The sequence below is a fragment of the Microcaecilia unicolor genome, chromosome 12, assembly GCF_901765095.1.
Source record: "Microcaecilia unicolor chromosome 12, aMicUni1.1, whole genome shotgun sequence".
In the NCBI taxonomy this organism is placed as follows: Eukaryota; Metazoa; Chordata; class Amphibia; order Gymnophiona; family Siphonopidae; genus Microcaecilia; species Microcaecilia unicolor.
The window spans coordinates 80,360,747-80,386,596 of NC_044042.1; the positions used below are offsets into that span (position 1 = coordinate 80,360,747).

A 25,850-nucleotide genomic window follows, 5' to 3' on the forward strand; every position below is an offset into this window, starting at 1 on the left:
TTAAGATTTACGCACACAACTCACTAAGTGTATTCGGTAACGTGGTGCACCTAAATTCTGAGTTGCATTGTTGAAAAGGGAGCATGGACATGGGCGGAGCATGGGCATTTCTAGAATCTATGTTCATTGTTATAGAATACACCCGCTCTGCGTCTAATTTAGGTGTCAAGATTTACGCCAAGTAAAACATGGTGTAAATGATTGCGACGTTTGGTTGTATGAAGAGCTGCTCAGCATTATTCTATATACTGTGTGGAGATTTAAGCCTATTCTAGACAATTTAGGTGTACTTTATAGAATACACCTAGGCCTATACACCTATATATAGCGCCTGAAAATTCCGGGCAGAATTTTCATATATAGAATCTAGCCGTAAACCTGACCGCTTAAGGGCTGAATATCAGCACTTAAGTGGCCAAGTGCTGACTCCATTCCTGAAACACCCCCAACATAGCCATCTTTGACTTAAGTGCTAACCACAAATTTCAGCACCATTTAGCCATTTCGTGCAGCTGAAAATTAGCAGCTAGTTCCAACCAAGCAATTTAACTGGTCAGCGGTCAGCTAAAATACTTTGAATATCAGCCCCATTGTTATTAAATTGCAAAATAAACATGGAAATAGAATTGCCAACTGGATCCAGATTCACCCGGTAGGGTTGATCCAGTGCTGGGTTTAGTCTATTGCATCACTCTCAAGAAGCCACAATAGGCTTAACAGAGCTCAAGGCTTAAAAGCCCAAAATGCTCTTTTGCTTCATCACAGGCAAAAAACCTCCATAAAGTACACTTGCTTCTCTGTACTAACTGTCTTCATATTTATAGCAAACTATTTAGCAAAAATGCTAGTACTTAACTTTGCTTTCAAGTCTATTTCTCCCTCGGTATAGATCAGGACCAACAATGTTTTTTTTCCTGGTAAAAGTATAGTAGTGAAAGATGGGGGAGAGGAAGGGTCAAAGGAGCAGGGTGATTGAGGACGGTCAAGAGTGCTACTGATTGAGTTGCTGAATTTGAGGGGTGGGGGTGCTGGAAGGGATGCCTGTTTGTGGAATACATTTTTGCTTTTTATTTGTATTTTTGTTGTAATTGGCTAAAACCACTTTGGATGACCCATGGCCAATAAGGCAGTATGTACAATTCTCAAATAAATAGGACAAGTTGATCCAGGCCTGTTTTTACTCTACTGCTTGCACGGACACTTAGTTCTGGTGAACATATTGATTTCCCTAAGAAAGGAAAGACTACAAGTCCATAAAAGAGGTGAAGTAAAAACAGGACTGGATCAGCCTGTCCAGAAAACCTGGAGCTTCCTTTACTTGACTTCATTATCTTCTGCTCACTGTCTCTCCCAAGCTTTGCCATACTGTGACTAGATCTCTGTGTTGCCTTCCAGTTCGTAGATCTGACAGATGCAGCCAATCGGAACAATGAAGCACTGCGGCAGGCGAAGCAGGAAGCCAATGAGTACCGACGCCAACTGCAGGCCCTCACCTGTGACCTGGAAGCGCTGAGAGGAGCGGTAGGTGGGATTCTAGAAAATCAGGTCTGTTGTTCAGTTTTGTCACCTCCATAAGATGATAATGTAGACATGACCAAAGGCTGAAAGATCCTCACTGCCTCTACACATCTTTGTAACCCACATCCACTCCACCACAAATGGTTGTACCTTAGCATTGCAACAAGAAGAAATGTCAAGAGATTTGATAAATGGATCTTATTCTTACCTATCAGAATGAATCACTAGAGAGGCAGATGAGGGAGATGGAGGACCACTATGCCTTAGAGTCATCCAATTCTCAAGACTCTGTGAACCGATTGGAGGACAATATCCAAACCCTTAAGGATGAGATGGCCCGGCACCTGCAAGAATACCAGGATCTTCTGAATGTCAAGCTGGCCTTGGATATTGAGATTGCCACCTACCGCAAACTCTTGGAGGGGGAAGAGAGCAGGTGACTCTTATTGTTAAGAAATGTTAATTGAATCCCGTATTGGAGGAGAAATATTTAAAGGGAATTTTTGCACAGGGAAACAATTCAATTGCTGTTTTATCACCATATAACATAGGTGCATGCAAACGTAAATAGAGGTAGGGTTGGCAAATATTTAGGTCCCAATATTCAAAGGATTTATGCTTCTAACTCTGGGGTCCTTTTACCAAGCTGCAGTAAAAAGGGCCCTGCAGTAGCAGCAGAGGTCGTCTTTGTTGTGTGCCAGGGCCCTTTTTACCGCATCAGGTAAAAAGCTCCTAAAAAAAAGACATGGCCATGCGGTAAGATTATTCTTACTGCATGGCCATGCGGGGGGAGGGGGGAGCACTTACCGGCACCCATCGAGGTGGCGGTAAGAGCTCTGGCGGTAACCAGGCAGCAATTACCGCCGGGTTAGTGCTGCGGTAGAAATTCTGGAATTATTTTCCATAGAACCAGAAATGATGCGTGCTTGAGGCAGGACTACCGCTGGTGGCCACATTGGGCTGGCAGTAGTTCCAGGCAATCCTTTAGTAAAAGAGCCCCTCTGTGAGTTATGCTCATAAATTGGCCTCTATGAAAATTTACTAGGGCTGGAACTCTTTGCCGGAGGATATAGTAACAGAGGTTAACGTATCTGGGTTTTAAAAAAAAGATTTGGACGAGTTCCTGGAGGAAAAGTCCATAGTCTGCTAATGAGATAGACATGGGAAGCAACTGCTTACCCTGGGATTGGTAGCATGGATTGTTGTCACAGTTTAGGTTTCTGCCTGGTACTTGTGGCCTGGCTTGGCCACTGTTGGAAACAGGATTTGGCAGGCCTAAATTTATGAGCTTAAATTTTAAGCTCCTATATTAGGATGAATATTCAGCTGAAAAGTTATACTCCTAATTCTGGCTGAAATTTAGGAAGTTATCTTAGGAGCATAAATTTAGGAGCTCAGCATTTTCTGAATATTGGGCCCTTAATTTTTATAATTTGACTTGTATTTCTTCTTTTTTACTTGCTTCCTGCTTCTTGTCTCCATCTGTTTTTTAGAATCACCATCCCTGTACAGACTTTCTCCAATCTCCAGGTTCGAGGTGAGTACCTATCAGTTCAATATTGAGCTGCATTGACTGCGTTACGTATCCAGTGCCAGTGGCATAGCTAGGACTGAATGGGCCCTTGGTGGAAAACTTGAGATGGGACCCCCTATAACACCATCACTCTCAAGGTAGTGGGGACCAAGGAAGGAGGGAGGATGCACATTTCCTAAAGGTGAAATATTACAATTAATACATTCACAGATACATAAGACAGACACTGAACAAGATGGACAGAGACACATAAGAAAGATGGATGGTGGATATAGAGAAGAAATATCAAAAGGACAGGAGACCTGGAGAGAGGTTAGAAAAAAACAGAAGAGAGACACTAGGACCAAAGCAACGCTCTGACAACAAAAGTAGAAAAAAAAAGTATTTTTTTCTACCTTTGTTGTCAGAGCGTTGCTTTGGTCCTAGTGTCTCTCTTCTGTTTTTTTCTAACCTCTCTCCAGGTCTCCTGTCCTTTTGATATTTCTTCTCTATATCCACCATCCATCTTTCTTATGTGTCTCTATCCATCTTGTTCAGTGTCTGTTCTATGTATCCGTGTCCCTATGCTTCCTCCAACACCAGCATCTCTTTTGTATCCCTGCTCCTCCTCATGACCGGCTTCTCTCCTCTCTCTTCCTTCCTCCTATGCCTCCTTGACCCTCCAACCCCCTCTTCTGTAGTCTGGCATCTCTATATCTCTCTTTCCCCCTCCCTCTAATTGGGCCTGTGTCTCTCCCCCAGTCCAACCTCTGCCTCTCTCTCTGTTCCCTTTGCTCCCCTCCCCCCCCCCCCCCCCCGTACAGAATCTGCCCCCTCTGTTCCCTTCCCCTTTGCTACAGGTCTCTCTGTCTTCCCTCAGCCCCCCACCCCAGGTCCAGTATTATCTCTCCCTCTCTTCTCCTCCCCTTTGCTCCAGGTCTCTCTCTCTCTCATCTCTCAGCCCCCCACCCCACCCCATATCCAGCAAGTCTCTCCCTCTCTTCCCCTTCTCCTTTGATCCAGGCTCTCTCCCCTTCCCTTCCATCTCCCATATACTTAGGTCTGACATCTACCCTCCTCCCCCACAATGATACTGTATCTGCCTACCTCCGTTCCTCGCCACCCCCACCCCATCCTCTAAATCAGGCAGGTTGAGGCAGAGGCAGCACTGAAGGCTGCTCTCTGTCTGGCAGGGCCTTTCCTCTGCAGCAGCCCACCAGAATTTGGAGGCCGGGGGGGGGGGGGGGATGAAGGTAGGCAGATGTCATGGAGGGGGGTAGATGCCAGACCTGAGCACGTGAGGGGTGGAAGGGAGGAATGGAGGTAGGCAAATGGCAGACCCACGCAGGTGCACTGGGGGGAGGGAGAGATGCCAGACCTGGGTACAGGAGAGAAGTGCTCCAATTTCAGATGGCCCCTACCATTGGACAGCCCTGGGCATTTTGCTGGGCTCACTCAGTGGTTGCTACTCCCCTTTTCAGGGCTCCTATATGAATAGTCAGTGGCTATACATATACTAGCAATATTCAGCAGCTAGGGGGTAATTTTATAAGGAGGGGGCACATATTTTAAGCCATAAAGTATGCATCCACTTTGAGGTATTTAAATCATTTATGTGTGGAACTGGCAAAATATGAATACAAATTTACCCTTACAGAATACTGACGTTGAAAGTATGCACCATGGCATGATGGCGTGTACTCTGCCTGTGTGTGTGCACAGAGGTGAATTGTGGGTGGAGCAGATATAGATTACAAAATACTGTACTATACACGAGTATATAACTGTGAGGGAGTGGATGATTCATGGCTGGGTTTCCATAGGATCACTCCCTCACTGACGCTGACATTGAACCACCTTAGAACAGGAGGCACAAACCTGCTGTCAAACAGGCAAGAAGGAGGTTAAATGCCTTAAAGGAGAAAAGATAAGGGAGGCCCTGAGTGAAGACGTTTCCAGGAAAGAGGCCTCCAGTCAAGAGGTCTCTAAGAGAGTGGTACCTGAGGCTACAGTACCTGAGGGGAGTGCCAGAGAAGAGAAGTAGATAGAGCTAAGTGTTTCCCTGGGGTGGGAAACTGTAAGCAATCAAATCAGCCTCCAGAAGTTAATGATACATGGCCAGAAGAATGCCAAAGTAAGAGAGAACCTTGCAGACTATTCCTAAAATGTATAAGTGTGTTGTGTGTTGTAAAGGGGGTCCGCTTCCTCCTCTGGGGGGGGCCAGCCGGCCAGCGGGGGTCTTCGGGGCCCGAGACAGAATACCGCGGACGCGGGAACTCAGGGCCAAAAGTCTTTTATTATCCAGGCAATTTCCCAGCCAAAATCATAACATCTTCAAAACAGCAGGTACAGCCTGTCTAACATAGTCTTCCAAAGGAATAAAGATACAGTCCTTATACGATCATCTCCAAAAGGAAAGAGAAGAAAAAGGTACAATCCAGGTTCCAAAATCCCTTTAGCACCTGCTCTGTTTCCCTTCCCCCTCCTTCAGGAAGGCTTAGTCAGAGTCCAGCATACTTTTACTATAGCCCAATAGAGCAGAAAACTCTTCATTTACAGTCTTTGCCCAGCCATCAATATCACCTATCACCTGCCTTTTACACAGTCCTGAGGAAACCCTGCGAGGAGCAGGGTTGGCAGTTTCTCCCCCCTCTCAGTACCACCTCCGGTGTGGCCTCCTCCACTGCCTTCATGTGCTGGGCAGGGCAACCTTTGAATCCTCCCACTCTATGGTAGCTGATTCCTCTCCCTTGGGCAGCTCTAGTGGCAGGATCCTTCCTTCCTCCACATACTCCATGGAATCTCCCTCTCCCCTCGTATCTCCTTTCTCCTGGGGACTGAGAGCCTCCAGGAATGCAGCTCTCCCCTTCCCACAGCTGTGGGGAATTATATACTGATGGCGAAGCCAGGGAAACTGAGCTTCAACCTTGCCTCTCCCCCTAGTGGGGCAGAGAGTAACAGGCTCACTCTGCCTCGAGCCCTGGCTCCCCCTGATGGGACTGGGAATCCATTCCCTCTTTTCAGGACTACTCCCCTCTCTCCTTTTTGCAAGGACTTCTGGGACCCGTAGTTCTGGGCTCAACTGCTTCACAGGGTGATCTCTGGGGCTTGCCTTGTCACAGTGTCCAGAAGGGACCTGAGGTGACATTAGTTACCATAGCATTTGGGCCTCGCTAGGAGCCAGCCTCATGAAGAGTATTGACTGGAACTGTATTGAGAGAGTGAGATACTACTTAAAAGGACTAAGCCTGTGAAGTAACAAAGCTGACTACAACCCCTTATGTGTACATAATTAAAGTACTTTTGACTTTTACCTGCAACCTGTGTGTAAGTCTGCCACATTTGTGTGAGGTCCTGCAGCCAGCAGCTAGCCATGCTGCCACAATGACAAATATTGGAACGGTTACTTCTGCTCTAGGGCTGTTGTAAATATCCACACCTGTCACTTACACGAATATGTTATAAAGAATAATAGGGGCCTACTCTTCTTTATACAATAATGCCTCAGTAAGCACATTTTTACCCTTTTATCCTAGGCGCCCTGTTATAAGATTACCCTCCAGATGTGGCCTTTTAGAAAAGACAAAACAAATCAGAACTGAGACGTTCAAGTTGGGACATCTCAAGTTCCACTAGTATTTTACAACAAGATTTGCTGATGTAGAACTTATTCTAAGATGCATACCAAAATGGATACATGTGGCAGGAGCATCCATTTCAGAAACATAGATGTCTTAAATATCAAGGGGCAAAATAAACACATTTCAGAATTTACACATTTATGTGAAGGCACATACATGTGTATGTTAGCCATTTTAGAGGGTTAGTTACAGTTGTGTATCAAGGGTGGGGCAGTGGGGGTGGTCTGCCCCGGGTGCATGCTGCAAGGGGGTGCAGAGAACAGCCACATGGCTGTTGGCTCCGCAGGTTCCTTGTTCCCTCTCATGTTACTTCCTGCTCTTGGGCAGGGAACCAGCAGAGCCGACAGCAGCATGACTACTCCCTGCACCCCCAGGAGGTGATGCGCCGGGGGGGGTGGAGGTGATGCGCCAGGGGGGTGCGCAGCAGCGATCCTCCCAGGTGGTAGCCAACATAGGAACACCACTGGTTAGTTATCAACATGGGCTACCATTAAAATATGATATTAAATGTGCAGTAGGAGCTAGTATTGTAGCCAGGAATTTTTAACAGTAGGAGGGTCTCCTGCTCCCCCCTGCCCCGGCACCTTAAATCATCTCTGCTCCATTCTTCACCTGGGCAGCGGCACTCATAGGCTGCCTGTGGCCTGCTCTAGGACTTTCTCTCTGAACCATCTCACCCTTCACAAAACAGGAAGTTGCATCAGAAGGGGCGGGACATTCAGAGAGGAAGTTCCAGTGCAGGCCACAGGCAGCCTATGAGTGTCACTATCACTGCCTGGGCGAAGACTGGAGCAGAGATTATTTTAAGGCACAGGCGGTGGTGGGGGGGGGGGGGGGTCCTGACAGGGGTGCGTACACAACACACTCACCTTGAATAAATACATCACTGGGCTGGCAGGAGTCTATACTATAAAGCACAGGTTTTCAACCCAGTCCTTGGGGCACACCCAGCCAGTCGGGGTTTTCAGGCTCATTGAATTCAATGGAGATATCCTGAAAACCCTGACTGGCTGGGTGTAACCCAAGGACTGGCTTGAAAACCTCTGCTATAAAGGAACTGAGGTGCCTAAGCTCCATTATAAAATACTAGAATAACCCGGTATCAGCATGCCGAACAATTAGGGACCAGCATCAGCCCCAGAGCCTATATGCGGCAGGTACGTGTGTAACTTGCCGTATTCTATCAGGTACATGCATAAGTGGAAAGCCTACCTATGTCCCACCTATAACCCCCTCCTTGCAAATCTGTGCTGTATACGTTTAGTGGGTATTTGCAAAATAGTGCTTAGGGAGAATTTTTTATTTATGCACATATATGCATACATACACATATACATGCCCTTATTCTAAACATTTATGTACATAAAGTGTGCATAAATGTGGGTATCTAGGCTATAGAATTGTCCTTATAGGATCACTGAAAAATCAACTCATAGGGGATTTATACATTTACTGGCAGCTATTTAAAATATAAGTCCCTTTGAATATTGATTAAGGGAGGACGTTATCAATATGGGCTATTGTTAAGACGTGCCATTTTGCTGTTAACCCGTTATTAGAAACTAGGGGGCTGATGTTCAGACAGCAGGAGTTAGACTGGTTAACTCCCTGTCAGAGCTAAGCAGTGCATTTTTTCTAGCAAAAAAGGTGCCGGTACTCAAATGCCAAGCCACCCTTCAAGGGTGGGATGATCACTGAGGGACCCACCCCACAATAACCAGCCCCCCTGAAACCAGTCACAGAATCTATGACAAGGCAGAATTGGTGTGTAGAGCCTGAGCTCATTCATTAAAACTTGGGGACCATGGGCCAACTTTAGCAGACAATGGAAAAGGTGCCGGTACTCAGTACCCCCAAGTACCCCCTCAAAAAAAGCTGTGGAGCTAAGTCCAGATATTCAGTGGTGGGCCGTTTCCAGTGACCAGCATTGAATATCCGGTTTATTTTTGGCCAGTTTGAAGATAACCGGCTAAGTTGATATTCAGACTTAGCCAGTTATCATCAAACCAGCCAAAGATATTCCTGTGTTTGACACGGCTAAACATGGCAATATAACCAGTTTTCCCTGCTGAATAGCTGGTTATCCCCTGCTGAATATCGGTGGATAGCCAACTAAGCACTATTTTAACTGGTCAGCAGCCGTTCTGGCCAGTTAAATAGCGCTGAATATCGGGCAGTAGGTCTCAAGAGTGGAGGAGTAGCCTAGTGGTTGGTGCAGTGGACTTTGATCCTGGGGAACTGAGTTTGATTCCCACTGCAGCTCCTTGTGACTCTGGGCAAGTCACTTAACCCTCCATTGCCCCTGGTACAAAATAAGTACCTAAATATATGTAAATCGCTTTGAATGTAGTTGCAAAAACCTCAGAAAGGCGGTATATCAAGTCCCATTTCCCTTTCATTTCATAAAATGGGACCTGTGCTAAGTAGCATGAGTTAGTGGATAAAATAACCAGTCATAATGGCAGCCTGCGTTGATAACTACACCCCTTAATCCATTGTGACACCTGATGCTAAAAGAATGTGGAATATAGTACCACAGACAGAGTCTGCTTCAGTCTTCAGTGTAAACAAATCCATCAACTGGATCACAGTCTTATTAAAAGCAGAGATTAATTGGAAATACTAGGCCCTGTTAATGTGTTTCAAGGCTTTCCTTTCAATTGCTCTTTAAAGAAGCTGACCTTAAGAGCTGTGAAATGTTGGCATGAATGTGTATCAAGTATAGCGATCAACAAACCCTGACCCTCTATCAGTAAAATGCTAAAGGCAAAAAAATCAGAATTGCCACTGAAAGTTATCATGTCTTTTAATGAACTGAGCAGTAGCTGGTCACATTCTGGCTGATTAATAAAAGTGTGCTGTTTTCAGACGTGCTAGTTACCTAGGACTCTAACTCACTAAGGATAAATAGACTGTAGCAGTGTGAGTGAGGGCAGAGCCTGGAGCCGTGATAGACAGAGCCACTCAAAGGTTTAAATGTGAAATAAAACAATTTATTTGTGTGCAGGAAAATGAGTGACCTGTTCCCTTCACAGGCCAGGAGAAAATAAACACAAAAATCAGTCCTTGTAGTCATAAAGTTCTCTCCTGTGGCCTGCTCCTGCAAGGCCACAGTGTGCACTAGTCTGTATCTCAAAAGGCAGCACACACAGCTTTTCTCTGGCCTAGAGTTCCAGAATTAAAGTCCTGTCTTTCAAAATTCAACACAATCAGGCCAAGCTTGGCCCTGAGTCCAAAGTTACAGTTTCTGCAGAGTTCCAAGATAAACTTGGCCTACCTGAGTGGAATTTCTGAAGCTTACATTTCTGCAGTGGAAGCATAAGGTAGAGAGCTTCTCTTCTCTCCTCTGGGCCTCCCTGACTGAGTTGTGCTGAGGGTTTTTATTCTGCCTTGATCATCTCCTCCCTGGTCTGTAGACTGATTTTTAAGATGGCTTTGTGACTGTGAGGGAGTGCTTTTAAGGGTTAGTGGTAACTTCCTATAGACTTCTTCACATAGACCTAATTCACATCACAATTTAATTTCTTTTTAACTCCCTTCCCCTTAGCTGCAGGAGATTAACAGTAGAAATCCATGAAACCAATGGGGTATCAGTTGGAAAATTATGATTGACTCAGCCTGTTCTTCATACAGAGTCATCCAGTAACACCAGAGTTTGGTTATCCAGCACATTTAACTACATTGACTTTCACTGCACTGCCTTGTATGTATGGGCACACGTTTTAAGGCTACCACCATGCAGCAAACAAAATAGTATGAAATCCCTCAGACTGGGTAGAAAGATGGCTGTGAGGCTAAATACAGAGCTATGAGCTCTGAACCTGTGGAGATGCCTGGTTGTGAGTGCTGCTGGTTCCATAATGAGCAACTGCACGAGGAAAATGAAGATTCACCCTCCAAAAGTTATATCTTCCTTGCAAATCGTCCAGGTGACTAAGGAAACGTTCATAGCTACTACATAAGAGGGTGCAGATTTGAAATAGCATCTTAGAAATGGAAAACAATTGAGAACTTCATAATGTGCCTCCATGACCTAGCAGACAATACAAACAGCAGTAGTGATCCAAGGAAGGATGAAACAGCAAAAATTCACTCAAATGTAACTTTAATGGAAACTAGACCCAACCTGGACAAGTATTGGATAACCTTCATCAGGGGTCACACTGGTTTCCAAATATATTCTCTGGTAAATGTATAAGTATCCAATATATACTGCAATTCCTGTGCTGAAGAATCAGTTCAAATGCAGAGAGACAGGAACATTGGTTTGACCCAGTATGGCTATTCTTATGTTCTTAAGTTGAAGATGCTTCAGTGAAGTGAGGGAAAGACCACAGTAAAGAGAGTTACAATAGTCCAACTGTGAGAAGACTAGAGAAATGATCACTGTATGAATGAGTTTTTGAGAAGGTTTAGCAGAACAAATCCAGTACAGAGCACAAAAGGAGAAAAGCACAAAGGAATGGAATGGGGTGTGTCTCAATGGAGGGAAAGAAGGAGTTAGGAGAGCAAGAGCCAGGAAAGTGAATGGCTTTGCATTTGGAGATGTTGAAAAATGAGGTTTTCTTTCAGCCAGGGAGAGACTACATAGAGACATAAAAACATAAGAGCAGCCATACTGGGTTAGACCAATGGTCCATCTAGCCCAGTATCCTGTTTCTAGCAGTGGCTAATCAAGGTCACAAGTACCTGGCAGAAACCCGAATAGTAGCCACATTCCATACTACCCATCCCAGGGCAAGCAGTGATTTCCCCCATGTCCATCTCAATAACAGATATGGATTTTTTCCTCCATGAACTTAGCCAAACTGTTTTAAAACCCAGATACACTAACCACCATTACCACATCCTCCAGCAATGAGTTCCAGAGCTTAACTATTCTTTAACTGAAAAAAATATTTCCTCCTATTTGTTTTAAAATTATTCCCAAGCAATTTCATTGAGTATCCCCTGGTCTTTGTACTTTTTGAATAAGTGAAAAATGGATTCACCTCTACCCACTCCATTTTGTAGACCTCAATCATATCCCCCCTCAGCTGTCTCTTTTCTAAGCTGAAGGTCACGCTTCTTTGAACCTTTTCTAATTACGCTATATCTTCTTTAAGATATGGTGACCAGAATTGAATACAATACTCAAGGTGAGGTCACACCATGGAGAGATACAGAGGCAATATAATATTTTTGGTCTTATTTTGCATCCCTCTTCTATTAATTCCTAGCATCCTGTTTGGTTTTTTTGGCTGCCGATGCACACTGGGCAAAAGATTTCAGCATATTGTCTACAATGACACCTAGGTATTTTTCTTGAGTGCTGACTCCTAAAGTGGACCCTAGCATCAGATAACTATGATTTGGATTAGTCTTCCCAATGTGCATCACTTTACATTTAACATAGTAACATAGTAGATGATGGCAGAAAAAGACCTGCACGGTCCATCCAGTCTGCCCAACAAGACAACTCATATGTGCTACTTTTTGTGTATACCCTACTTTGATTTGTTCCTGTGCTCTTCAGGGCACAGACAGTATAAGTCTGCCCAGCACTATCCCCGCCTCCCAACCACCAGCCCCGCCTCCCAACCACTGGCTCTGGCACAGACCATATAAGTCTGCCCAGCACTATCCCTGCCTCCCACCACCGGCTCTGGCACAGACTGTATAAGTCTGCCCAGCACTATCCCTGCTCCCAACCACCAGTCCCGCCTCCCACCACCGGCTCTGGCACAGACCGTATAAGTCTGCCCAGCACTATCCCCGCCTCCCAACCACCAGCCCCACCTCCCAACCACCGGCTCTGGCACAGACCGTATAAGTCTGCCCAGCACTATCCCTGCCTCCCACCACCGGCTCTGGCACAGACCGTATAAGTCTGCCCAGCACTATCCCTGCCTCCCAACCACCAGTCCTGCCTCCCACCACCGGCTCTGGCACAGACCGTATAAGTCTGCCCAGCACTATCCCCACCTCCCAACCACCAGCCCCGCCTCCCGATCTCGACTAAGCTCCTGAGGATCCATTCCTTCGGCACAGGATTCCTTTATGCTTATCCCACGCATTTTGAATTCCGTTACTGTTTTCATTTCCACCATTCCAAGCATCCACTACTCTCTCCGTGAAAAAATATTTCCTGACATTTTTCTTGAGTCTGCCCCCCTTCAATCTCATTTCATGTCCTCTCGTTCTACCGCCTTCGCATCTCCGGAAAAGGTTCATTTGCGGATTAATACCTTTCAAATATTTGAACGTCTGTATCATATCACTCCTGTTTCTCCTTTCCTCCAGAGTATACATGTTTAGTTCAGCAAGTCTCTCCTCATACGTCTTGTAACGCAAATCCCATACCATTCTCGTAGCTTTTCTTTGCACCGCTTCAATTCTTTTTACATCCTTAACAAGATACGGCCTCCAAAACTGAACACAATACTCCAGGTGGGGCCTCACCAACGACTTATACAGGGGCATCAACACCCCCTTTCTTCTGCTGGTCACACCTCTCTCTATACAGCCTAACAACCTTCTAGCTACAGCCACCGCCTTGTCACACTATTTCGTCGCCTTCAAATCCTCAGATACTATCACCCCAAGATCCCTCTCCCCGTCCGTACCTATCAGACTCTCCCCGCCTAACACATACATCTCCCGTGGATTTCTATTCCCTAAGTGCATCACTTTGCATTTCTTCGTATTGAATTTTAATTGCCAAACCTTAGATCATTCTTCTAGCTTCCTCAGATCCTTTTTCGTGTTTTCCACTCCTTCTCGGGTGTCCACTCTGTTACAGGTTTTAGTATCATCCGCAAATAGGCAAACTTTACCTTCTAACTCTTCGGCAATGTCACTCACAAATATATTGAACAGAATCGGCCCCAGCACCGATCCCTGAGGCACTCCACTACTCACCTTTCCCTCCTCTGAGCGAATTCCATTCACCACCACCCTCTGGCGTCTGTCCGTCAACCAATTCCTAATCCAGTTCACCACTTTGGGTCCTATCTTCAGCCCATCCAGTTTATTTAAGAGCCTCCTGTGGGTAACCGTGTCAAAAGCTTTGCTGAAATCTAAGTAGATTACGTCCATAGCTCGTCCCTGATTCAATTCTCCTGTCACCCAATCAAAGAACTCAATGAGATTCGTTTGGCACGATTTCCCTTTGGTAAAACCATGTTGTCTCGGATCTTGCAACTTATTGGCTTCCAGGAAATTCACTATCCTTTCCTTCAGCATCGCTTCCATTACTTTTCCAATAACCGAAGTGAGGCTTACCGGCCTGTAGTTTCCAGCTTCTTCCCTGTCACCACTTTTGTGAAGAGGGACCACATCCGCCGTTCTCCAATCCCCTGAACCTCTCCCGTCTGCAAGGATATATTAAACAAAAAGAGGACCCGCCAAAACCTCTATGAGCTCCCTTAATATCCTGGGGTGAATCCCGTCCGGTCCCATGGCTTTGTCCACCTTTAGCTTTTCAAGTTGTTGATACACACTCTCTTCCGTGAACGGTGCTCTATCTACTTCATTCTCATTTGTACTTTTTCCAGTCCATCGCGGTCCTTCTCCAGGATTTTCTTCTGTGAAAACAGAACAAAGGTATCTATTTAGCAAATTTGCTTTTTCTTCATCATTATCCACATAGCGGTTCGCAGTATCTTTTAGTCTCACAATTCCCTTTTTAGTCATTCTCCTTTCACTAATATACCTGAAGAAATTTTTGTCACCCCTTCTTACATTTCTAGCTATTTGTTCTTCCGCTTGCGCTTTCGCCAGACGTATCTCTCTCTTGGCTTCTTTCAGTTTCATCCGGTATTCCTCCTTGTGTTCCTTTTCTTGAGTTTTTCTGTATTTCTGGAACGCCAACTCTTTAGCCTTTATTTTCTCAACCACTTGCTTCTGCCATTTGGATACCCAGTCTTCCAGTTTCCTAAGGTCTTCCTCCAATTTTTCACAATCCACATGCTTTTTGACAACTTTGAATAGTTTTGTGTCATCTACAAAGTTAATCACCTCACTTGTTGTTCTGATTTCCAGATCATGGTTAAATATGTTAAATAGTACAGGTCCCAGTACAGATCCCTGCAGCACTCCATTATTCACCCTCCTCCACTGAGAAAAATGGCCATTTAACCCTACCCTCTGTTTTCTGTCCAATAACCAATTCTTAATCAACAGAAGGACATTGCCTCCTATCTCACAACTCCTTAATTTTCTCAGGAGTCTGTCATGAGGTACTTTGTCAAAAGCGTTCTGAAAATCTAGATATACTAAATAACCAGCTCCCTTTATCCACATGTTTATTCACACCTTCAAAGAAATGAAGCAAATTGGTGAGGCAAGACCTTCCTTGGCTGAATCCATGCTAGCTCTGTCCCATTAAACCATGTTTGTATACATATACTGTAATTTTATTCTTTATAATAGTTTCTACTATTTTGCCCAGCACTGAAGTCAAGATTACAGGTCTGTAATTTCTTGGATCACCCCTGGAACTCTTTCTAAAAAATCAGCAACACATTAGTCACCCTCCAATCTTCAGGTACTACCGGTATGGACAATTTTAACGACAGACTACAGATCACTAGCAGCAGATCAGCAATTCAGTGGCGTTCCTAGGGGGGGGGGGCAGTGGGTGCGGTCCGCCCCGGGTGCACGCCGCTGGGGGGGTGCCACGTGCCTGTCGGCGCCACTCGTTCCGTGCTCCCTCTGCCCCGGAACAGGTTACTTCCTGTTCCGGGGCAGAGGGAGCATGAAACAAGCGAGCCGACAGGCGTGCAGCACCCCCCCCCCCCCCCCAGCAGGTAAAAATGCACCTGGGGGGGTGTCATTTCACCAGGGGGGCGCTGCACCCGGGGTGGGGGCGCATCGGCGATCTGCCCCGGGTGTCAGTCGCCCTAGGAACGCCACTGCAGCAATTTCATGTTTGAGTTCTTTCGTTACTCTGGTGTGTACACCATCCAGTCCAGATGATTTATCACTTTTTAACTTGTTAATTTGGCCCAGTACATCTTCCAAGTTCACCGAGATTTCTTTCAGTTCCTCTGCATCGTCACCCCTGAAAACAATTTCCGGTATAGGTAGATCTCTTATATCTTCTTCCGTAAAGACCAAAGCAAAGAATTCATTCAATCTCTCCACTATGGCCTTGTCTCCCTATGTGCTCCTTTTGCTCCTTCATGATCTAACGGTCCCGCAGAGTCCCTTGCAGTCTTCCTGCTTCTAATATACCTAAAAAAAAGTGTTACTATGAATTTTCATCTCCGCGGCAAGTTTTTCTTCATATTCTGTTGTAAACTTCTTTATCAATGCTTTACAACTGGCTCGACAGTGCTTATGTTGCTTCTTATTTTTTTCGTATGGATCCTTTTTCCATTTTTTGAAAGATGTTCTTTTGGTTCTAATATCCTCTTTCACCTCACCTTTTAACCAAATCAAGTTTCCTGCACAAACACAAAAAAAAAAAAAAAAACACAGCATGACGCTATGGGGGGTTTTTCTTGTCTTTGTTCTCCACCGAATTGGTGTGTGCAGGAAACTCGATTTGAATTTCATAGAGTTTATCCTTGTTTATAAATCCATTTTACATATGTGCTCTGTGAATACCTTTTGTGACTCCTGAGGCAGACGCCTTTGGGCGTTGAAACACGGACCGTGTCGGGTCCCTTGAACAATCAATAAAGTATTTTCATCTATATCATCTCCCGAGTTGGTCTAGTCTGTGGTCAGCCTCTACTTCTTGTGCATGGTGTGGATCTATCGTAGAGGTTTCTCCTGTCCTATTGTTCCTGATCCTGGGAGGGGCTTCTTTACCATATAAGGGAGAAACTCCCTTATATGGTAGGGAAGCCCCACCCAGTACATCCTAGGATGCATTGGGCAGGGCAGGGCACTGCCAATTTGGAAGTGGCATTGGAAAGAAGAGGGAGTGCTACTCCCGCCTCCATCACTACAAGGCACCGGGGGGGGGGGGGGGTTCGGGAGACACTAGACTACCAGGGCAGGTGGGAGGTATGGTGGGGAGGGTTGCCCACTGGGCCACCAAGGAGTTTTTTTGTGTTGCGCGGTGCAAGAGGTCCACCCGAACTCCAGCCCCCTCTCATGTCCAGGGAAGGGGTCAGAAGGGCATTGGGTCACTAGGGAAACTTTACTTGTTCGGGGGGGCTGGGGGGCTTGAGGTCCACTGGACCTCCAGTCCCTTGCATGCAGAGGGAGGGGGAAACCTCCAGTTTGACAGGTCTGAGCTTTTTTTTTTTTACAGCCCGGAGCTGTTAAACAACTTGTGTGGGAGCATGCCCAGGCACAATCCTCCCAGAAAAGTACCCCCATGATCAGAGCTAATAGCATGCATGAATTTTCATGCTATTGGTTTTTGTTATGATCCTACTGGGATAAGCATGGTAGCGACAGGGTTTTGATCCTGATTGGCTATGTCAGGGATTGGGCTGACGTCTGAGGAAGATGATGTCAGATGACAGACCCTATTTAAGCCTACCTCTTCTTGTATAGGACACTCTAGCATTCAGTCCCTCAGCTGGGAGCTTACCTTCTGATCCTCCGTTTGTCTGTGCTTGAGGCACAGTGTGAGTTCTTTCTCTGTGTGGTTAGCCTTTAACCCTTTACTTTCTGAATCTGCTGTTTGAGTCTGTGAGAACTTGCTCTTCCAGTTGGCTGTGTTTCCAAGCACAGCTGTGTGCTGATTTTCTGTGTAGTTTCCCTTTAACCTTTGTCTTGCTGAATCTGTTGTTTGAATCTCTATAGGCTGCTCTTCCATTTAGCTGTGTTTTCTAGCACAGTCCTCAGCTGCCTCTCTGTGTGGTTTCCTTTTAACCCTGGACTTGCTGAATCTGTTGTTTGAATCTGTGTGAGCTGCTCTTCCATTTAGCTGTGGTTTATAGCACCGCCCTGAGCTGTCTCTGTGTGTGGGTTCCCTTTAATCCTTTACTTGCTGTTTCTGCTATTTGAGCCTGTGTGAGTTGCTCTTTTGCCTCTGTGCTTTCAGGCACAGTCCGAGCTATCTCTTTGCATGGGGTTGCCTTTAACCCTTTAGTTACTGTTTGTGCCTGTGTGTATTGGTCTTTTGACCTTTCATTTGTGGCTGTGTTTTGTGCAGCATGCGCTGCCTGGTTAGTATTCTCTTAGAGAACCTTGTTCTGTTCCTTTCCCCTTTCTTCCTGTTTGGGTTCCAGTTCGGCCTTGCGGCCCGTGCACTTGGACTCTGTTACATGTGGGTTCCAGTCCAGGCTTGCGGCCCATATGAGTGTTCTATCTTTCCTTCCTGGTGGTGCTCTCTGGTCTCCCTAAGCGTGCTGGGCTTCATAGCCGTTTAGTCTCTGTGCTAGTGTGGGCTCAGTCTGGGTCTAAGGGCACATGACCAAACAGAACAGTTTTGATCATAGGGCATTATTGCCCTGTGCTGTTCCAGTGCTAATTTTACAGTGCTGTTCAGAACAGCACAGAGTTTTTGATCATCTGGTCCCTGGATTCTTGAAAAAAATGTTAAACTGCATTAAAACAAAAAAGAAAGAAAGAAAGAGCCTCATATGTCACCACTTTTTCTTTCCAGAGACCAGCCTGGACACAAAGTCATTCTCTGAGGCCCATGTGAAGCGAGTTTTGGTAAAAACAATTGAGACCAGAGATCAAGAGGTAGGTGACTATGCACCTCTTCTTTTATTAGGAGATTGTTCACATCAAATTCACTTTCATGGGTTGCAGGACAGAATCAGTAAGCCAACATTTACTATGTTACATGATTCTCCCCATAACAGTACTGAGAAATCCAGATTTCACTCTGCTGATCCAGACTAGATAATTAGCAGCAGCATCTGTTGGCAAAATAGAGGCAGATGAAGGCCATGTGATCACCTATAGGCTTTCAAGCCACACAATGACCCTTTCAGATTGTTGATTCCAAGAGACAAATGGCTCAAGATTACTCCCTCCTCTAGATCATTCTCACATGGAAGTAAAACCAGATTTAGGCAGAGACAATTGCTTTGGATGCAAATTTAAATAGGTGCTGGAGTGCAGCTGCCACTGTTATGCCTTAATCTAGGCCTGGAACCTACAGCAGCAACTCCTCTCCAACAGGCCCTTCAGAACCCCACTCTTTACATTGATTTCTATAGCAATGTGTAACCTTTGCAGAAGCAGGAGGGGGGGGCTCAACAGACCTATCAGGTACAACAACTCACAGGACCAAACTGAAGTCCTTGCTAGAAAGAAGCTGCTGCTGCAGGACCGGTTGCTTTTCTAGACAGCAGTAGAGTTCAAACGGGACAATGGGAAATGAGGTTATAAAGAGGGGACACTTGTTGAAAACTAACACCCTCTCCCCCCAGTTACCTGTGGGAAGACATAATTTAAATTTGGCCTTTATGGAAGTACTTTGCCCAGGGTTATAGATGAAGATGGAAACAAACACTGATAACACACTTTAAATAGCAACAATTCTGCTACCATTCTTTACACAGGGCTGGCCTTAAGCAAGGGCAATCATACACAGCTCCATGCTCCTGGAGGCCCCCCACCCCGGCATGCTGCATGTTCCCCTATCTGTGAACACGCACCCTCTCCAAACACACACACACCTTAAAATGTATGTTTCTTTGTAGAGGACTCAGGGCAGCAGCAGCAATTCGCATAGGCTGTCTGCTGCTGAGCCCAAACAGGGTTGCCAGCTGGGAAAAATTTTTCCAGCCCGAAACTAGCCGTAAACCCGCCCAAAAACCGCCCGTAGCCAATCCCCGTCTTCCGCGTCACTGAACCCCACCTCCCACGTCACTACCCCGCCCCCTACGTCATCCCTGACGTCAGCCCCGCCCCTGAAAGGCTTCTATTGGTCCAATTTGGACCAATAGAAGCCCCGGAAAAGCTTCTATTGGACCAAATTGTACCAATAGAAGCCCCGGAAAAAAACGCCGAACTCGCACAGCGGCGACGGGAAAACCACCCAAAAAACCACATCCCGCGGCCGGCGAAATTTTCCCGCCGCTGCTGGCGAAAACCCGCCCAATTGGGCGGTAAAACCGCCCACCTGGCAACCTTGAGACCAAAGCCTGCTCTCTTCTCTGTCCTGCCTCCTTCTGATGTAACTTCCTGCTTTTGCAAGGGTGGGACACAGCAGAGAGCAGGCTATGGGGTTGGCAGTAGACGACTTATGCGAATTGCTGCCGCTGCCCTGAGCCCTCTACAGAGAAACACCTGTTTTATTTTTATTTATTAATTTAGATTTTGCTCACACCTTTTTCAGTAGTAGCTCAAGGTGAGTTACATTCAGGTACACTGGATATTTCTTTGTCCCAGGAGGGCTCACAATCTAAGTTTGTACCTGAGGCAATGGAGGGTTAAGTGACTTGCCCAAGATCACAAGGAGCAGCAGTGGGATTTGAACCGGTCAGCTCTGGATTGCAAGACTGGTGCTCTAACCACTAGGCCACTCCTCCACTCCATGTTGTAAGGTGGAGGGGGGATCAGAAACAGGGGTACATACCAGACCATCGGGGGCCCAAAATTGGTCCACAGAGGGCCCCACAATTGGTAAGGCCAGCCCTGGTCTTCAGACCTGTTAAGTCTCCCACATTTAGCGGGAGGCTCCCACTTTGACGGGTCATCTCCCGCACTCCTGCCAAAGCGGGAAAGTCTTCCACTGAGATCCACCACCGCTGCTTTTCTCTTGAGCAGCAGCAGCCGCAGCAAAAGAAGAAAAAGCAAGCACAGGGCCTCAGATGCCTTCAGGCATGTGCTGTCGGCTCTGCCGGTCCTTGGCCCCTGGAACAGGAAATTGACTTCAGTGGGGCAGAGGATGGCAGAGCCGACAGCGCATACCTGAAGGCTGCTGCGGCCCTGCGCTTATTTTTCTTCTTTTGCTGGTGCTGCTGCTGCAATAGGGCCGGAGGGAGAGAGGAAACACAGGGTACTGGTTGGAATGGCTCTCTAAGATCCTCCACCGCTGCAGGGGGTGAACAGGGAGAGGAGAAACTATGGTGGAGGAACACCGGGAGCAGCAGCAGCATGACCAGTGTATGACCACCCTCCGTCCCAAGAACAGGCTGTGTAGGTGATGCTCTGGACAGGCAAGGAAGGAGATGCAAGGGTAGGGGGAAAGGGGGAAAGGGTGTCCAGAGGGAGGCAGGAATAAATGGAGAGAGCAGAGGGGAGATAAAGAAAGAAGAATGAGGATGCTGGAGGGTACAGAAAGAGAGAGAGAGAGATGAGAGAAAGAGGGGACATGGAAAAGGGCAGGGGAGAGACAGCCTGCTGGGGAGAAGGAAGGGGAGCAAGGGGGAGACCCTGGCTGGTCAGATGGAAAGAGAAAGAGGAGAAATGCTGGATGAAAGGAGGGAGAGAGAGGAAAATGCTAGAAGGAGGGGCAGAAAGAGGGAAGATGCTGGATGGGAGAGACAGAGAGAGAGAGATGAGTGGAAAGATGGGGGCATGGAAAAGAGCAGGAAAGAGAGAGAGAGAGAGAGAAGCAGCTGGGGCGAAACTGGGGGAGACCCTAACTGTCAGATGGAGAAATGCTCGATGAAAGGAGGGAGAGAGAGGGGAAATGCTGGAAGGAGGGGGCAGAAAATGCTGGATGGAAGGGTAGGGAGAGAAAGAAGAAAGACACTGGAAGGGAGAGAGAGAGAGAGGACATGCTGAATGGAAAAGGGTAGAGAGAGAGAACTGTCTAGAAGGAAGGATGGAAGGATTAGGAGACAGTAATGGGTGGAAGGATGAGAAGAGAAAGAGGGATGACACTGGATGGAAGGGTAGGAGAGAAAGAGGGAAGGTGCTAGATGGAAAGATAGGTAGAGAAAGAGGAGATGCTGGATGGAAGGATGCAGAGAGAAAGAGGGGGAGACACTAGAAGGATAGGGAGAGAAAGAGGGGAGATGCTGGATGGTATAAAAAGGATCACAGTAGATGTCGTGTCCCTCGACTGACTGACCTCTGGAACTTGACCGCTCCCGCTATCCTCATACCGGGGCCTCCTCTGGAGACGGACGCCTGCTCCACTCAGCTTTCTTTTCGAGTTCTCTAGTCCTCCAGAACCTTCCTGTAGTCAGTGGGCCTTTCTGCACCCTTTCCTGGGGGGATACAATTATTGCCTGTCCTTGTCTTCCTGGGGGTTATTCCACCCTCAGGACTCTCTGGAGCCTTCTCTGGTGTGCCTTGGTCCTCTAGGGGCTCCTGCCTGGCCTCACCAGCCTTTTACCACAGGGAACCACCTTGAAACCAGATTTCTATGTGGTTGCATTCATTCCGGCCTCTAGGTTTGGTCTTCCCCTTTTCCTCAGGGTGACCTCTTCCTTAATCGGCAGTCCTGGTCCTGCCTCTCCGCTGTATCCCCTGGTAACCGCCCCTCCCCTTTTCCAGCTCTCTAGGTGGGGCCCCCCAGGTCCCTCTTTTCTGGGGAGATAGCCCAGCTTCTTCGGCTGGCCCAAAACAATATGCAAATTAGCCAGTTACATGTAAATTCAGTTTATTAGCTCGGTTACAGTCTTTTCTTGGAACCTGGCTTTCCCATTCTCATTCTGACTGAGATTCACCCCCCCCTGAGACCATTCCCTGAGGACATCTGGGTCGCAGGGTACAACAGCCTCCTCCCCTGGATGGAACCTTCTTTTATTCACATTAACCTTACGGTCCCATCCTCCACCCCACGGCTGTTGGTTCTTCTAAACACTTTCCCAAGCTTAAAACAGTTCTTCCAGCTTATAAGTTCACTTCTTCCTACACAGGTCAATCTTCCATTTCAAACTTTTCTCCTTGCCCTGTTGCCTAAACACATAGTCTATACTTCTTATCCTGGGACACACAGTACCTCTGGGTTGTTCTTGACTCCCCATCTTTTCCTTTGGGGACACACAGGGCCATAGGGCACAGCCAGGCTTTCTCCTGGGGGGAGAACCCTCCTCTCTTTCGGGCAAAACCTCTTCCCTCTGCTAAGAGGAAGCTATTTATGAGGTGTCCAATAAACCTCCCCACCTCTTGAAACCTCGCCCCTCTGGTTCCAGAAAGATCTGGCCTAGAAGCCTCTTCTCACTCCCCACAGCTATCTCTCTGGAGCTCCCTCTACTGGCCCATACATGCCCATACTCAGCTCGATCCCTGGAGCTCCCTCTAGTGGCCAGAATGGGCATTTTCCCAATTTCAGTGGGCGAGCGCCCTCTGGCGGTCTCCTCCTGTAAGGGCAGACACTGTGGTTATCACAATGGAAAGGAGGATAGAAGTTAGTGAAAGACTGGAGAATAAGAGGAAGGGGTATGGGGAGAACAAAAGTGAGACTGTCCTTTATGTTAAATTGTACAGCGCTGCGTAACCCTAGTAGCGCTTTAGAAATGTTAAGTAGTAGTAGAAGTAGAAAAAGATGAAAAGCCATAGGTAGATTAAGTAAAAAGAGGGAAATTAAAGAATGGATAGTAAGAATGAATTAAATATGGACTGAGAGAGAAGCAGAAAAATGAAGAAAACAAAGAAAAAGGAGAGAAAAATGACAAATGGACATGAAACCCTGGCTAGAGAGTTAAGAGAAGACAAAGGACAGCAGAATCAAGAGACTGGGACCAACACAATTAGAGAAAGTAAATGGCCAGACAACAAAGGTACAGAAAATAATTTTATTTTTAATTTAGGATAAAGTAATGTGGTAACTGTGTTAATGAAGGTTATTAAATGCAAATAAAACACAAAATAGAAAATAAGGTGATACCTTCATTGATTTTTAAAACATTTTTGATTAGCCTTCAGAGCCCAGCACTTCCTTCCTCAGGTCAGGAGAGGATACCATAACAGCATTATACTGTCCTGACCTGCCCTGAGGCAGGAGGGTTTGGCCTCTGAAAGCTAATTGAAAAGGGTATTAGGCTATAAATAAAATATTTTCTGAAATGGCCGTGGAATTGAGGTGTGGCAGGGGGTGGAGACATGTAGAGTAGGTGGAGCCAAGGTAGAGTGGGGCGTGTACTAAAATCTCCCTCTCAAAAATTGGGACCCCTTGGCAGCTCTAGGTCTTACATGCAGCTTCGTGAAAATCAGTGAAGGCTTAGCACTGGGCCTGGTGTGCTAAATGTTTTTCTTAAAGAAAAGCTGGTCTAGGTAATTAAACCAAGCCTAGATCCTTACTGCTGCAAGAGAAGAAAAATATTGCAGTAGGGCCAGTAAGGAGAGAAGTTATCAATGTGAGCTAGTATTAAGACATGTTTTCACTGTTAACCTGGATTATTAGTAACTAGGTCTTATTGCATAAAATGGGACATGTGCTAAAAAATCATGAGTTAGTGGTCACATAAGACGTCTTAGTAGTAGCCCACATGGATAACTACATCTCTAAATAGTTCACAAGTATCTTAAACCCTCATAATTTACTGTTCCTCAGACTGTCTATATTTGCCGTAGTTCTTCCATTTAACTTTACAACTGGTTATACAGTGACCTCTGGTGACCAAATCAACTAAGTATTTGAAATTTTTCTTGTCATTGGTAAGATCACATTAATTTTATGTGGCTTTTTTATAATTAATTTGCAAATTTATTCAAAGCATCCTATTTTTAACAACCATTTCCTGAAAATAGGCCTTTATATATAGTTTGCCTGCATCTGTTCTGTATCCTGAGTCATATTTGCATGTTAATTTCAACTCCTTTCTTATGAGCTCTGTTACAGAATAGCGCAGGCAAGTTGATAGGTCACACTGATGGTCAGTAAATTGGTGTTTCTGGATAGAAATCAGACTCACTCTCACATCATAATGATCGTCTGGCTCTTTGCAGGTCATCAAGGAATCATCCCAGGAACACAAGGAAGCAGCATAGAAAATGATCTCATGACAAGGCAGAATGGGAGAGCCTGCCATAGCAATAGTATCCTAGCAGTCTTAGATCCAGGATGATACTAACACCTTGACTCATGCACCTGATCTCAGAAGCAAGTCCATCTAACTATGGTTCACTAACCAGCTGGATTTTATGCTTAAAGCATCTACCTGGATTCTCCTTGCAAGTCTAACTTTTGGTATTCTACTGAAATAAGTGAGATTGCTTACCGGTAATGGGAGTTCTTCATGGACAGCAGGGAAATGGAACCAGAATGGGTGCTGTCATCCAGTGTCACCCTTGCTGGAGTGGATGTTCCTGCACTAGTAACAAACTGACTCTTCTTTGTTTTTAACATTGCTCAAGATGTATCCAATAGAGGAAATGGAGAATGGGGATATATAGCTCCCATTCCTCTGCTGTCCACAGAGAACCCCTATTCCTGGACAAGCAGGTCTGAATGAAGACAGAACAGTAGGTGATTTCAGAACTGAGGGTCACTCATTCTAGTTGCTTATTGACCCAGTGCAGTATAGGGTGGAGGAAGGTTATAGAGGATAGACTATCTAAAAATACTGTCACTGCAAGAAGAGGTATCTAAAAAGTAGTGCTTTGCAAAGGTGTGAATAGAAGACAACTTGGCTGCTTTATAAACATTCATGACTGAAGTCAATCTGAGATGACCATGGTTGTTGACTTGAATGAAGTCAGTGAACAAAGATGTGTTCTAGTGGAGGCAGTTTTGCCTGGTGATAGCAGAAGATGATACCGCCCATAATCCATCTAGAAAGAGACTGTGTGGTCATGACCTGAGCTGGTCTATTGGAAGACAAAAAAAACTGAAAGCCTTTCCTGATCAGTTGAGTAGCCTTCAAATAAAAAAGCAAGGCTCTGTTGTAGTGGGTGAAGCATAGCTTCAGCCAGCTGGGAGTGCAGTTTTAGGATGAAAACTAGATGGATAATACTCTAATTATAGTGGAAGGATGGTCTGTAGCAACATCTGATCTGGACCAGGGCCTGAAGTTCACTTACCCATCTTGCCAAGGTGATGGCAGTAAAATAAAGCACCTTCCAAGAAATGTGCTGGAGTGTTGCCTCAGACATGGGTTGAAGGTGACCTCAGTCAGCTTTGTGAGAACAATGTTGAGGTCCCAAGTGGGGGGGGGGTGGCAGGGGGAGGGGGTGAAGTTAAACAGATGGCTTAGTGTGTAAGAGTCCTTTTAAGAATCTGGAAATTAAGAATGAATCAAGACAGGTTTGCCTTCCACTAGTTCATGGTATGCTCCCAAAGAAGTTTGCAGATCAGAGTTGGAATCAGGAGGTTGTCTAAAAGTGAAGAGATTAGAAAGGATATGGGATGCGGCCCCTCTGGATGCACCACATTGCAA

The 25,850-nt window shown here is 46.0% G+C and overlaps 1 protein-coding gene across 1 annotated transcript in view; it reads left to right on the top strand.

The window, feature by feature from the left end:
• The window catches only part of GFAP (glial fibrillary acidic protein), a 51,767-nt gene extending 26,162 nt beyond the window's left edge, over nucleotides 1-25,605 (top strand). The window contains exons 5-9 of the mRNA XM_030221831.1: nucleotides 1,396-1,521; nucleotides 1,734-1,954; nucleotides 3,012-3,055; nucleotides 18,224-18,306; nucleotides 24,421-25,605. Of these exons, the coding sequence (XP_030077691.1) occupies nucleotides 1,396-1,521; nucleotides 1,734-1,954; nucleotides 3,012-3,055; nucleotides 18,224-18,306; nucleotides 24,421-24,462 (516 nt within the window). The 3' untranslated portion in view covers nucleotides 24,463-25,605. The remainder of the gene's footprint in view (nucleotides 1-1,395; nucleotides 1,522-1,733; nucleotides 1,955-3,011; nucleotides 3,056-18,223; nucleotides 18,307-24,420) is intronic.
• Nucleotides 25,606-25,850: the final 245 nt, after the last annotated feature.